The sequence below is a fragment of the Sphaeroforma arctica genome (genome assembly GCF_001186125.1).
Source record: "Sphaeroforma arctica JP610 unplaced genomic scaffold supercont1.781, whole genome shotgun sequence".
NCBI classification, from domain to species: domain Eukaryota; class Ichthyosporea; order Ichthyophonida; genus Sphaeroforma; species Sphaeroforma arctica.
In genome coordinates this window covers 26,574-41,573 of record NW_014039777.1, presented here as the reverse complement: position 1 = coordinate 41,573, position 15,000 = coordinate 26,574, and the positions used below count along the sequence as shown (strand labels likewise).

The 15,000-nt window shown below is 43.1% G+C and overlaps 2 protein-coding genes across 2 annotated transcripts in view; one reads left to right on the top strand and one right to left on the bottom strand.

Annotated features, from left to right (window-relative positions):
- SARC_08556 (hypothetical protein) overlaps positions 1-11,860 on the top strand; it is a gene marked incomplete at its 5' end in the record, with an annotated part of 12,882 nt that extends 1,022 nt beyond the window's left edge. The window contains 20 exons of the mRNA XM_014297469.1: positions 349-469; positions 821-946; positions 1,330-1,460; positions 1,835-1,907; positions 2,415-2,464; positions 3,085-3,172; positions 3,641-3,713; positions 4,539-4,737; positions 5,384-5,515; positions 6,061-6,132; positions 6,995-7,147; positions 7,566-8,139; positions 8,383-8,534; positions 8,690-9,151; positions 9,753-9,865; positions 10,448-10,546; positions 10,809-10,942; positions 11,086-11,140; positions 11,332-11,401; positions 11,578-11,860. Coding sequence (XP_014152944.1) covers positions 349-469; positions 821-946; positions 1,330-1,460; positions 1,835-1,907; positions 2,415-2,464; positions 3,085-3,172; positions 3,641-3,713; positions 4,539-4,737; positions 5,384-5,515; positions 6,061-6,132; positions 6,995-7,147; positions 7,566-8,139; positions 8,383-8,534; positions 8,690-9,151; positions 9,753-9,865; positions 10,448-10,546; positions 10,809-10,942; positions 11,086-11,140; positions 11,332-11,401; positions 11,578-11,673 — 2,973 coding nt within the window. The 3' untranslated portion in view covers positions 11,674-11,860. The remainder of the gene's footprint in view (positions 1-348; positions 470-820; positions 947-1,329; positions 1,461-1,834; positions 1,908-2,414; positions 2,465-3,084; positions 3,173-3,640; positions 3,714-4,538; positions 4,738-5,383; positions 5,516-6,060; positions 6,133-6,994; positions 7,148-7,565; positions 8,140-8,382; positions 8,535-8,689; positions 9,152-9,752; positions 9,866-10,447; positions 10,547-10,808; positions 10,943-11,085; positions 11,141-11,331; positions 11,402-11,577) is intronic.
- The window catches only part of SARC_08555 (hypothetical protein), a 5,862-nt gene continuing 2,697 nt past the window's right edge, over positions 11,836-15,000 (bottom strand). Inside the window, exons 2-5 of the mRNA XM_014297468.1 lie at positions 14,495-14,775; positions 13,886-14,024; positions 13,245-13,351; positions 11,836-12,993 (exon numbers count right to left, since the gene is read on the bottom strand). Coding sequence (XP_014152943.1) covers positions 12,676-12,993; positions 13,245-13,351; positions 13,886-14,024; positions 14,495-14,775 — 845 coding nt within the window. The 3' untranslated portion in view covers positions 11,836-12,675. The remainder of the gene's footprint in view (positions 12,994-13,244; positions 13,352-13,885; positions 14,025-14,494; positions 14,776-15,000) is intronic.

The window sequence follows — 15,000 nt, the reverse complement described above, 5'->3', positions numbered from 1 at the left end:
ACGATACATATATACTAGTATGTATGTAAGTATGTATATATATATCTATATGTATTGTACATGAATGTGTATGTGTATGTGTTTTATGTATATGTATGTTATATTTTGTGTGCTTGTTACGTATATTTATATATATATATATTTTTATAGTATATATTTATGTATATATATATATATAGTATATATATATATATATATATATGTATATATATATATAAACATGTGTATATGTATATATATATATATGGGGTTTATTTGTCATTCGGTTTACAGTACGGGCTCTAGCCGAATATTCACTTTATTCCACGACCATCACTTCTCATATATCGATGACACTCATTACAGCAGCAGCGCAAGTCAGTGTTGTATGATGCCATCGATTCGCTGGAGAGTCGCAGTGACCACATCGACACCATCTTAAGCGTTTCGCCGATGGACCATATCTCAGATTTTGGACAACTGTTGCCAGGTACGCAATAACCCCTATCTAATCGTACAGGATTCTTTTTTTGTGCTCTACTCGCCTGTACCCTCTTTTCTGTGCATGATATCAATTAGTTTGGTTCATCTAAGGTTTATCAGAGGATGTTTGCTGGAAGAACTCAACTGTCTATCCCAAAGTATAGCATGATTTGACATAGTACTTCGCGGTTTCATACAAATAAGCGCGTCGCTTTCTCCTCTGGACCATCTATGAGACCTACATATTAGTACCTAGACGTTTGTAACTACAATCCCATGTGAAAACTGTATCCATCACGCTTTGCCAATAGCTTTATTTATACTTTGCATACCGCCAAACTCTCGTGCGTCCCTGTAGGTCGTGGCTCTGGTCTTGATCGTCAGTTCAATATCATCGAGGCTCTTTTGCAATATCAGACACTTATCAAGGAGCATGGTATAGATCCACCTGTACCAGACGATGATGACGGCGTGCAGCTGAAAGGTGCCATTTCGCTCGTGTTACGTGACAATGATGTATTGTATTGCATATAAGTCTGATGTTTGTGCTCAATCTGCTTTGCGAAAACTTTGAAATTACTTGCATCAGAGAAAGTGCAAATTCAATCTGATACTATGGTACGCATACTATGTGCGTGCTACATTGTCTTTTAGAGTTCCTTGTGGTCTTCGTTTAGGTGCCGCTAGTCGCCAATACCCTGCATAGTCTGATTCAGTTCCGAATTCAAGTGTCTACTTTGGTTATTATCAACACGAATGGTACCAATGAGCACGTTCGCTCAAGTCGGAAGTTTAGTGTGTATGCAATCCGCCTCTCTAAAATGTTTGTCCTGTGTTACATACACAACTCATACTTGCATATATCAGACTGCGAAGCATACAACTACGACATTCGACTGTTGATTGAGTTGGGCAACTGGACTATCAATAATCTATCAGAGGTTATGCAAGAGTGCAACGACCTGAAGGCTGATGGCGAAGCATCTGCAGAGAAGATGGTAAGCTCGTGACCAGATACAGTTGATTTGTCTAGCTCCAGTGAGCTATACGAACTGTTATTGGCACCAGTCTCGTCCAGATGTTCCAATAGTATCAGAATTGGTTTGTACTCGCTTATGTACACCGTGTGCTGCATTTGAGCACTATCGAATAGTGAAGGGTACCGACTCTCATTACCATAACTGGTACTTATTGGCTATACGAACCTCGTTATATTTTGCATATCATGTCTTTTCTTTTCTGCCCGATATCAATTTTGCTTCGTCCGCGCACGCATCTCAAATGTGTCGCACTTCACTGCGATGTCATAAATATATTTCTCGTATCCCTCTCTATATTTGGTATGCCTTGTGTTACATCGCTGTGTCCACAGGTGGAGTTGGAGAACCGCCTCGTGGAGCTAAAAGAAGAACTCGATCACACTGAGAGCGCATGCGAAAGCTTCGGTATGTACTTTAACTTGGGGAAGTGTGGGATATGTACGCTGTGGATAATATGCATTCACCGAGTGCGCTTTTGTTGATCCTGGGGGGTCTTATCCACACCCTTTAACTTTTTTCTGCTCTAGTTTGCGTATATGTATGTACCTGTGTTACTGTTTACTGATGGTGTATCAGATATAGTGTCTGTGGTTAGTAGTTGATAACCGCTCCTCGGACTAGCGAAGCGCGTAATAGTGACTAAATACTTTGATATCGATGATATGGCTTGGATGTTAGTCCCTAAATTGGTCACACTGCATTAACTAAAACTGTTGGTCCCTGATCCAAAAACATCGCATTAATTGAAAATGTTAGTCCCTAACCCACTAACATCGCATCAACGAAGCATCGCAGATGACGTCGATATTCTTTGGATCGTAAACAACCGAGCGTTGAAGCTTTTCACGAGATAGAATACGTATAGATTGCTGAGTAATACTCATTTCGATTTGGCCCACCTTATGAATACAGAACATCAAGTGCGAGATATCATGGCTTTGCGCGACGAGTGTGAGGAAGATGTAAGTGCTACAATGGTACCAGTGTATATATCATCTATACAGACTGAGGCATATGCCTAGATATGCATGTATATTTGTATAGATACAAACATACATATGCACATATTATGTATGTTTGTTTAGATATACACAGTCATATGCGCGTATCTGAATGTATGTTCATGTAATATACGCTGGTCGCGGGTATAGTATATATTCCATTTATCCCTTTATCTATGTATTTTATGCTCAGATTTTTTTGTTTATTTTTTCGGTGTACATCATACGGCTCTTAAGGCGTCTGTTGCATAGCTCACGACATACGTACGGAAGTTGCCTCATAAGAGTTAAAGTCTGACTCTGCCAATCGGATATAGATCTCTATTATCCTTTTTAAGTGCAAGGTCAACCTGTCACGTTCGCAGTTTGTAGCTGAGTCGCCATTGTTTAAATTGAATTATAACTAGTTTACAGCGGCATCTTAGTTTTTTACGCTTTTAGATTATGATTTGTCTGGTTTGCACGTTATTTTGAAATGTGATTTTCATCGAACATGGACCGAAAGGAAAGTTTTAGGACGCTATGGGCTTAACTTGCTGATGCAGACGTTTAACCTTTTTTTTACACACACACAACCACAGCGAGCTGCATTAGGCCAAGAGAACATCCGACTGAAGAAGGAGAATCATGAACTGAAAGAGACTGAAGCTGATTTACTCGCACGGAATGGTAAGATTATTATAATGTGGGACGGTTTTCTGTCATGCGAATGTACCGTAAGTTGTTTATTCAGCGAGATATTTATTCGCGCCTGGTACGACGCAACCCCCTAAGGATGTGACCACTCAAAAAACACGGGCAGGTGCATCTGCAGACATTGAATAGTAGATCGCAGCAGTCCACCCATGCCTCTAAACCCTACAAGTCACAACTCTATACCCCTACAATCTCGTGCATGAGAGATCACCTTGTCCCCTGATGATGATTCATCATGATCTGTGAGTGTTCAGAGGAGAACGTAGGCGAACGGTAGTGGTAAAAATAAGGAAATTGGAAGTGCACTGACCCGAAGTTTATCATACTTACTTTGCATGATCAAACTAAAATGATGTATGTAGATATACTGTTATAAATTTACTCAATACTACACTACTGTATCTGTGCTGTATTATTGTTCACTACATATCCACCTTACAGAGGAGAATACGGTAGAAATTGGCCAACTCACAGATAAGCTCTCGCTGATGAAAGGACGTCTGAACCGGCAGAAGTATGTTTTCAGTGTGTACAAAGGAATGAGTGTATATGCTCCAAAACTTAACCCAGATAGAGTTTTGTATGTGTCTATGCCGGTGCATACACTGGATGAGTGTTTTCAAATCGCGGCCAGCTTGACAATACAGTATCCTTGGATGGGGATACAGCGAGTACTTAATATCTGCCATGCTCACATATGTGCCTGAATATGTCATTGTCAGGTATCAGAATGTGGTTACGCATGCTCGTGTGCATGTGTAAACTTCTGTTCTGCCGTATCTGATAAACTGGGGCTGTCTCCGTGTTGCTTAGGCATGCTGCCAGTTACGAACACTTATGTATGATCCATCTGTGCATGCTGGAACCGACAGCAGTCAACTGACATCGCTTGTCCAAAACCTATATTTGAAATCCGAATACTAGTGAGGAAGTGCGCAAACAAGCAGAAATCACGAGTATTGTTTGCTGCGACACAATCATGCACTGAATTATTTGCATTTTTGTACTATAACTTACTTTTCAGTGGTATGTATACTGTACAGTTCCAGTCCCTCCCTTCTGCTCGACATCATCGCTCTCTGTAATTGGTGGGTGAACATTGCGCCCCTGAATTCCTGCACATTTATAGTCCCTCTCACCCGTCAGAGGCATCACTCGCTTCATTTGCTGCTTACATGGTACTCCTTTAATCACTGATTCGCTCTTTCTGATCCGTACTCTGCTCAATACTGAACTATTATATCCTTGGGACGGATATTTGTCTCGAGCGTGGTGCGCGTATGGCACTGCCTTGCACGATGATTCAATACTCATGGTACGTATTACGTATACTGCACAGTTCCAATACCTCGTTCCGGTTCAATGGCACGGGAGAGGACAGCAATATGAGTACTGGCAGCACAAGCGATAGCCACAGCCACTGCCGCCACACAGACACCCACACAGACACAGCCAAGCCGGATGATACAAACAAACTTGCTTTGGCATTGGCCATTGCGGAGAAACAGATGATGATGAAGGCTGTTAGCTTCTTACAGGTACGTTGCCTAACACTTATCAGCTGGTAGTAGATGGGGGTTGATGACTATGTAGCGTTTGAATAGTGCATATTCTTGTCACCTACTTTAAGCGTAGAGAACGAAAAATTCACTCACAGCCATTGAAGATGAGCCTCGGCGCATCTCAGCTACATCACTGCTGTTTGTCATTCTGCATGCGCGGCCATGATGTTGACGCGCGTCAGTAGTTTTGTTATTGTTACCACTTTACACTGACTGTTCGCTAATTCAATGATAGCTCACGCGTACAGCTGTGCTACTCTCGTGGGCTGGGATTCAGTGACTTCCTGTGATGTAGCATTTTATTCTCGGCAAAACTCTGACCAAAGCGTCTGTAATTTGCGTGCTTGATAGTTCGGTGATTGCAGACCCCTGTGGTCATTCACTGCCGCTTAACTGTTATATATATCCAGATATATATATATATATATATATATCTGTCCGATCATGCATAGTTAGCGGCAGTCATCATTGGTATAATAAACTTAGGCATAGCTTGTGAATACATAGTTCTGACGGGCAGTTGGTGTTAGCTCTCTACTGCGTGACCCGCCTAGGCAGAGCGGTTGTCCAATCTCAACGGCTTATGAGTGCAAGTCTGCGTTTGCTGTTTCAACAAATACAGGCGGAGCTCGCGACTGTCAGCGAACTCAATGAAACTCTGACTACAGAAGTACGCGAGTACAAGGAGGTGGCGTTGGAGGCGAGGGACCGCTTAGAACTGCTAGAAGCAGAAAAAGTCAACTATATTCCATCGGTAACAGTGCGACACTGATTTTATTCGCTTATGTATTGGCTCAGTCACTGTCTGAAGAGCTTGGCGGTCTATTACATGTCAGATAGGGTGAACAGTGTAGTGATAGGAAGGACTCGTGTCGACTGTGTACCTTTCTGGTCACATTGCATGCAAAGTGTAGCCCCGAGAAGTACTCGTATCTGCTATGCATCTTTACACATTGCATGTAGACTTTAGTCATAGGAAGTATTCGTATCGGCTATGTATCTTTGCAGATAACATGTAAAGTGTGGTGATGGGAAGTATTTGTATTTATATATACCTTTCTGGTACACATTGTATGCTAAATGTGGCGATAGGAGGTTTATATTTTTACATGTACTTTCTGGTACACATTTTATATAAAGTGTGGTGATAGGGAGTATTTGTATTTATATGTACTTATCTGGTACACATCTCAGATTGTGCGGCTCTGCGCATCTCTTCCATTCTTGGAGCTCTCACGCTAAGCATACTCCCTCCAATGATGTCATGCTCATGCGCAGTCCAATTCCCACTCGACCCAGATTAATGAGTCATATGGCGATTCGCCGTTTATGTCGAACAGTTCGACCGTCAACAAGAATATTACACGTATAGTATGTCAATAAGTGTTGGCTATGACATGTATCTTATGAAACGCATGGTATCTCAGTATGTGTGACCTATAACATGTATCCTATGAAAGGTATGGTAACTAAGTAAGTGTATCCTATAACAGAATATGTTATGTCGGTAGGTGTGACCTATGAAATGTATGGTGTGTCAGTTGGTATGATCTATAACATGTATCGTGTGAAAGGTATTGTATGTCGATCAGTGTGACCTGTATCATAAATACTATGAAAGGCATGGTGTGTCAGTAGGTGAGACCTATAAAATGTATCTTACCCAAGTATGGTATGTCAGTATTGTGACTTAAAACATGTATCCTTTTACATAATGGTATTTCAGTATGTGTTACCTAAAACATATCCTTTGACATATTGGTATGTCAGTATGTGTGATCTGTGACGTATCATTTGACACGTATGCTATGTCAGATGTGTGCCATGTGACGTATCATTTGACACGTATGCTATGTCAGATGTGTGCCATGTGACGTATATCCTTGGCATATATGGTATATCAGTATGTGCGACCTATGAAATGTATGGGGGGTCAATATGTCGATCCTACAAACATGTATGATATGAAACGTATGGTGTATCAGTATGTTTAACTTCTGACATATATTCTGTGACGAATGCGGTATGTCAGTATTCGTTTCGCATCGAGTGGTTATATGCCGATACACATTCGAGCTGCAGTACGGCCATACAAGTGTTGTACTATGACCAGTTGCATGCTGGAGACCGGTCCAAGTTGTCGCTTAGACCTCCTATACACACAAAATACAAGGTATTTAACCACGCTTCTTTCACTAAGAAATATTGCCTTCTTCAACTTCCGTGAGCACAGCCAGACTTAGACAACGAAGATGAAGATTCCGACTGCGAGTACTCCACACCCAGCAACAAACTGTCTTTCGATGACGACAGCGACATACGTGCAGCCCTCAGTTCGACCATTAAATCATTCCCTGAACTCAACACTCCCATGAAGGATACAGATGTAAGTATATCGCACGAAGTTGTACGTATAATTAAAGACTTGTGGCTATTCAATAGGGATGCATCGCTCTCAGACAGGTGCAGCACGTTACGGTCGCTTCGGAATTTGTGTGCGCGGGGTGGCTCGTTGGCCTTCCTGTTGTACAGGGAAGGTAGATGTCGCCTACTGCAGTAAAACTTTTTTCGACGGAAGTTGTACTTGTTCTCACAACTCGATCACCTTTCACCGATGCAATGTGAACCTTCGATAATACATTTTTAAGTGAGCAAAGCATATAAGCGCCCTTATATTTATTGCTATGTGCGTTGTGTGTATATCATTACCCCTTTAGTGTAGGTCCAGTATCAAACTTAGGTAGTGTTTCTTTATCAAACACACTCTCATGCGTCACTAACGTCACCCGTTACGTCCTGTGCAGATTGAACCGCTGCCTGTTCGGGCTGTAGCGCCACAGCCACTTGTACCAACCGCAAGTCATACAGACACGGACGAGGCGAAGGCTTCTGCAACACATCAGCAATTGGCCCAGCAGGACAAGGAGAGAAAAGCCAGTAGCAGCCATCAAGCATCCGAACACTCGGAAATGCAACAAGACACAACGCCCATCAAATCAAGTAGAAGGGTGTCGATCTTGGAGAATGCTGGCGTGGATGTATCGTGTCTCGTAGAGATGGCAGATTCACAGGCAGTTAATGTATTGAACGTTAGTGACGCCAGCAAAGAATGCGGTGATCAGACAGGGGCAAATATACGGCCATCTACCACGGACGCTGGCGGTGCATTACGTATTATCGCAGTTGAGTCCACTGATCAGGTCACGACTGACGCCCAAGAGCCAACAAAGGGGGTCAACATGGACAATAACCATGACCTGGGAACCGCGGAAGCTCTTTATGATACTTCGGTGGGTGTCATTACCAAGACACCACACGAGGACGCGCCCACATCAGTCGTCACCACGCCCGTCCGCATTATTCCGAAGCACAAAACCGGTATGTTTTTATTGAGTAGCGTGCGTTTCCATGCCTGACGATATATCCGTGGTGGTGAAGGGACGTTCGGGTTTGGTTTGTTGGTGGTGTCTTTAAACCCCGAGAATTGGCACTCCGAAGGGCGTCCCAAGAGCTATACTCTGTGCGCTTATGCATATGTCATTCACCACTTCCATGGTATTTGATTGGAATTGGTGTGATTTCTTTCGTACTAATCATATAACTCTCATACGTACTGCTCAGCGCGGACGACACCGCCTAATCCGGTGACGCGCCAAGAAGCCGTGGTCGCCTTTTATACTCTCGATGACGATATTGGCACCGCAACGTCCGCTTTAGGTCTTACGGGTCACCTCCAGAAAGCGAATGATCTCGCTGGAATGATGTCAAAACAAGTATGTTCGAGTTGGCGTAAGGTATCACATGCTTACCTTTTATGACTAGTTCGTTGCTGAATCCAATAGACCAAGCGGTTGAGTAGGACTATTGATTCCTGTGACCTTTCTGTTTCCGTTATCTTAATTTCGTATTCATGCTTTTGATATATCAGGGTCCAACAGAGGAGTTGACAAGCACATCTCGTACCGTGATCGTGGCCAATACCGAAATCCGCCAGAAATCAGACAACAGCTTATCGGACAATACGACAACCATCACCAAAACCTCCAACGAGAAGGGTAAGAGAAGCAGTGCCACAAGCACGCGATCAAGCATGGTGGAAGTGCGGGGCAGTGGCAGCGGTGGCAGACGAGTGAGCGACGCGAATTCGAATATGGGTGTGGACAGGGATGCTAGGCTGAGAAACAGCTCCCAAGAGTCTGCGACAGTGAGTGCACACGACTATCCCCAGGCCGAAAGGAAGACCCGGCGGGTATCCAAGTCACGACAATACTCACAGCCGGATTCGCACAACAACACCATTGACGAGAACAGGATATCCACGCATGTGTCCCCGGGTACCTTTGAACTGACCGGCGACCCCAACGCTCGTCCACCCCCCTGGGAAAAGATGGTAAGTCGATAGAACTACGCTGAGCTTCTGCATAGAGATATGTCTCGGAGTTGTTTTGATATGTTTGTATGTCTACACGCAAACAATTACACATAAGCCTCGACCTGTCCGGCCCAATGCCATATAGTGATTCGCCGCTTCGCAGGCAGCGGGTACTGTTGCAAGCTTCATGCATAGTGTCGCGATCGTCTGCTATTTGCTAGCTATGGTGTTATGGACTATCTGACATGAGCTTTCACATGCATTTTTGATTTTGCACGATTGTCTTACCAGCAAATAGACCCAAAGGGTATCTACATTAATTCTGTGTTTATTTATGGTATGCTTTTCGCGTAAAAAATTAAGAGCAGACGACACGGACACCTCACTGTATGTACAGTATGCTTTAATCTTGATTAAATGTTGGGTGATACATTGCACACTAACCGGTTAATATAAAAGTTCTCACTTCACATCGGTCTTACTGTAGGTCCGCAAATTCATCTCACTTTTTTCCCAATCTGACTGTCTCTTTTGTCCCAAAGTTGCCCTTCGGATGCACTGTGTTCCTCAGACTAAACATTAATCCCACAATCACCACTGTTGTATCTTATCTCTGCAGCGCCCTGCGTCTATGCTGAGTATGAACAGTTTTATGGCTCCTAATGTTGAGGATGTAGTCCGGCAACAACTGAAAGAGAACGGAGGCGATGGGTCTGCAGTCGTTTACGACAGGTATAGATCAGTGAGATAGTCTGGTACCCATATAGTGCTTTATATTCTCGCAAGTTAAGTGTGAGAGTGATAATACCGAGTTCTCGTGGATATGTACGAAAGTCCCGGTAGATATAAGCGATTGTTGCGTTTGATCCTCACATGTAGGTTTATGAGTACATATGTGCATCTGTACATAGGCCAGGACTTCAGCACGATTGTAGGTTCGATATCCATACTGTCCGTGCATAAATGTATATTCGTATATATACATGTCTTATGTATGCGAGTGTACATGTGTTTTTGTGAATTGGAAATAGCGTTACGTGCGATCGCTAAACGGGTAGTACGACGTGTGTGCACATGTACGTCAGAATATTTTGTAATTACCTCATTCTCATTATTTTTGCGATAAAAATCGCTCTGTCTTGGATATATTGAAGTACTAATCCAGTCGATGTGTGTATATGCTCTCGTAAGTTTTACAGACGTGTAGATATACAGATGGTCTCAAATATACCTATTTGAGTCTATGGGAATAGCGACTCCGCGGTAGGATAGATTCTTATCCTCCACTTCGATCTTTTGCCTCTATACATACAGCCATACAGACGGAACCATCAGCGCACAGTCCAATGCAACGGCGCACAGATGCGAGTCCGATATGCCTGAGCTAGAGCTTTGGATGATGACTGTAATGAAGTAAGTCGTTGCTGGAAAAAGGTCTATGCCATTCGTTAAAAGTACAGCACGATTGCATAAAAAATGAGTGTATCGGAGAGAAGCCAATCACCTCCAATGTTGAAATAAATTTGCGTGCGTTATATATGTACTGATCAATGGAATCTTGACTATGAGCACCTTCGGTAATTGCCCGCACTTTTTGACGATAGGCCACCATCAGCAAGAAGAAGATTTTGTTTCCGCACGCTCACAAGTGTTTTTAATCTGATCTCACGCACAGGGGAGATTGGTTCTTGAAACCCGGTGCATTTGGAAGGAAGCAGAAGCGGTTCATAATCGCCAATCCGTTCAACCGCACAATAACCTGGGCTAAGCAGCGAGGCGATGTCAGCAAAAAGTGCACAGCGAGGATGGGTATGAATCTTAAGCACAACTCGTTTGCTATCTATCAGCTTGTGGAATGGCGACGCTTGTAGCACTTGAAGTAATTATTCTCTAGTTGGTCGCCTACGCACAATGATTTTAAAATGACGTTTATTTATATATGTACCATACAGCGGAGGTTCAGAAGGTGCGAATGATCGATGTCTGCGGGAAGGACTACGTGCTCAAGTATGAGGGGATGGATTTGAGATCTGAGCGTTTATTTTCTATTACAAGCACAGTGTGAAACTTGTACGATATCCCTTTGCCTTTTAAGTCATACATAGAAGGCTATGTATATCCCGTGTTTGGTTGTCCGATTCGTCAGTTCTCAAGTTCATCACTGTCATTATTCACCTACATTATTCACCTACACGCAGAATCGAAACCAACCGACAGTCGTTGATTCTGATCACGCAAACGAAGGAAGTAGCTCTCACGTGGGCGCAAGTATGTATATGTTTATATTTGAGCATTGTGGATACAGTGTATTATTATCCTTGCATCTCTGTGTACACTCGACCGCTTTATTGCCTGGTAATAAACCAGCAATTATGCTTCCAGTTAAACCTTTCATTATCTAAAAGCTAATTTTTTTACACAAACACGCCTTTCCCTCTATTCAGGCCCTCCTAGCAATGACAAAAGGAGAATTCTCACCGAAAGTTGGAATGAAGATCTCGCAAGATTCCCACGACATTCTATGCCATGCGAGTGTATAGAGTATAGCCTAAATCCAATATAATTCCCAATTTTACGAGAGAAAACCCAAGAATATAGTAAAGGGAATGGTGCCAATGCCATTCTAGAGGGTCGCACGAGTCAACTACTCCATTAGCGGCCTTGTAACGTAATCGGGACTTTAGAAACATTCCTGTTTAAATAAATTTAGAAAATTTAAAAAAAAACACGTACACTCACTGTTGTGATGGAAAACACGCGATCATTAGACTGGTCCAGGAATTTATCTCAATGAGGCGACAAATATAGCACCGAATGCAATTCGCAAGAGACTTTGTATTATTCGCGAACTAATTCTCGACCATTTTGGATTTTAAGCCAATATCAGCAACTCGCCCATAATTCTCGCGCTCCGTTAAGTTGAAGTGCTAATTCGACCCATTACGTACTGTGGGTCGTTCTGTACTATATTCTGAAGGTGCGTTCAAACTCAGTCTGGTAGTGCTTTTAGTCTTGGTGGTGGCTTCACAGGACATATGATACTATGTTAAAAATCGAATACATACGGTGGCCGGAAATCTTGCGTGGATCGAATCATACGGTGCAATACCCTCTCCTTCCCAGCGTACACGTACATAAGTACATGTACGAGCATATCCATCAATCAATACTGCCCAGCAAAACTACAGTTACAAATCGAAAGCACCTCGGCATCTAAATTGACGTGCAACCCCCGCAAAGGTTGTGCGAGTTTTCCAATAACGCTCAGTGTGAGCACGCGCTCACCAACATGTCGCTGATAATATACAGAAATTGTATGTAGTATACACAAACCATGCCCCGGCAGATAAATCAGTCACATTTGGCAATCCAAAAATTGTGTCGAAGTAAACACACAATCCCGCTGAGATCCGACATCCTTAAATCGAAGAGACACACCCCTTGTGATTCCTCGTACAACTGTAGGATCCGTTTCCACGCAAGATCGACGCTGTCCCAGGCAGGCACATATGACCATCCTCGAGCGAATTGATCGATCTGATTTAGCTTTTTGAGTCTCCATCGGTGTGCATCGCAGCTGCTTCAGCATGAACGGCTGATGTTTCGGTGGGCAGTGCGTCGGCATCCACCTGAGTGGCACAGAGCCACCTGTCGTTCATACTGGGAATCAGGTACGAGCCCGTCGTATCTGCCACTCTGGGTATGTGCATGTGCGTCACAGGGATGTCGAACTGGGGAACGAGATCATATGTGCGCGGCACTCCCACGTACCACTGATTCTTGACGTATTGGTGGCACACTTGGTGGGACTGTCTCCACAGCCTGAACAGTGGCTGCAGATACGGCGATAGCCCAGCGAACTGAAGAAGTCGAGGCAAACAGGGATAATGAATACACGGCACAAGAAATAATACTGGCACTCCCCCGCGAATTGGCTATCAGACATATTTTCAAATTACCACCCATTGTGATGAGCGGTCAAAACAAACGAACTCGCTTTTTCTCGTGCATGAGCGTAGAAACAATAAAAACAATACAATATGTGAGCTCGACCTCTAGCTGCTGATGTTTGAACCGACTTCTGTAAAAGCGTTCAAGGCTTCGATCATACCTTATGTTCGTGATCTCGTAGTTTGTCATTGGAGACAAACAGGGTGTTCATATCATTCCACAGGGCCATGAGCACCCAGACGTAATCATCAGGAACATCTTCATGCACTGTGTGTGAGATAGGTATGCTTAACAGGTGGGCATATCCCTAGCGGGTGGGTCGATGTGTGATTTCATACTCAGAAGTGGAGTTCAGAGTTCACGAGAATATACTTGTACACTACTTTTGTGAAATCCACATACGCGTGTTCAAAGACTGATGTGTTTATATACGTGGACTACGTGGATGTACGTAAGGCGCTTTATTGCAGTGTTGATGTGTATATTAGTGTGTGGTGTGTGAGCGTTTGACGTGTATATTAGTGTGTGGTGTGTGAGCGTTGGTTCGACAAAATTGAGATAAATTGTTGAAATAAAGATATGAAAAACCCATTTCTCACTTTGTATCAGACCTGTAAGCAAAGACCCGTACATTAGCACATCAGAGCATCGTTCACCATGAGGAAGTACGTGAGCTCCGTTGCACCGTTAGCTGCGGTATTACATGCAGATATAAGTGTACAGCCAGAGGATCGCAAAGGGTTCGTGACAATATATCACTGTCCCTATACACTCGTGAAACAGGAATATCGAACTACATACCTACAAGCAATTGCTTATTCTTGTACAGCTTTTCTAGGAATGGGCGACTCTGGGCCGGTGCGTCTTTGATCACGTGTTGTCTGATAGTCATAAGAGGGAACAAGCCATCATCCGTCACCTGCTTTACTAGTCCTTGGAGCTATTTTGCGGCCAAGAGATATGTGTATAGGCAAATGAGACACGCATCCTACACACGAGTGAAGTCGAGAATGAACTCATTTAGAGGCATCTAAATTTTTGTCACCACCACTGGCATATTCGAGTGTCCTAGACTGCTCACACATAAACAGGCTATAAGCAACTCGGAATATATGGTTTATTCCAATTGATCCAGTATCACTTCGATCACGCTCGTATGATATGAAAAATCAGTGCGACCGCTTCGACCTGTAAACGTGGATAGTCATCTAGAGAAACAACATTCCCATTTCGCTGGAGCCTGTTACGAGCGGTGCCACACGCCACCGGCAGGGCAATAGGTAAGCGAATAATAGAAGGATATGATTATACAGCGATAGCCCACCACGTGGCAACAACAGACGCGCAGTGAGACACACACAATCCTTCAGAAGCAGCACATCCCCTTCGCATGTGTATGACATTGCATACCTTTTTTAAGTTCCAATTGGTGCTATTTGGTTTGCGTTTGGTTGCTCCCGCATCATGGCACACATTCATGGCATCGACCACCAAGTCGTATTTCATCATCTTGTTATTCGTGCGCAACCCCTTCACGATATCGTCGTCCATCATCAGACTGATCTCACGCGCCAGTGCGGCTTTGTTCTCGCTACTCAGCATGACGCCCGTGACTTGATTTTGACAGCTGCTGCAAACTCCACCAGGGCTTACAGTGGTCATTCCCGTATTCCATTCCGAGCCAAGAACGCCTACACAATAGGCAAGTATATAAAGCTATTGCCTGAGTGCAAGACTAGATGCATAAGTATATATATATATATATATATTAATGTTAATATATATAAATATATATATCTTATATGTATATATATATATAATGTATGTATGTACATGTGTGTGTGTGTGTGTGTATAATATTATTTATATATATTATTATATATATATATATATATATATAGTNTATATATATATAT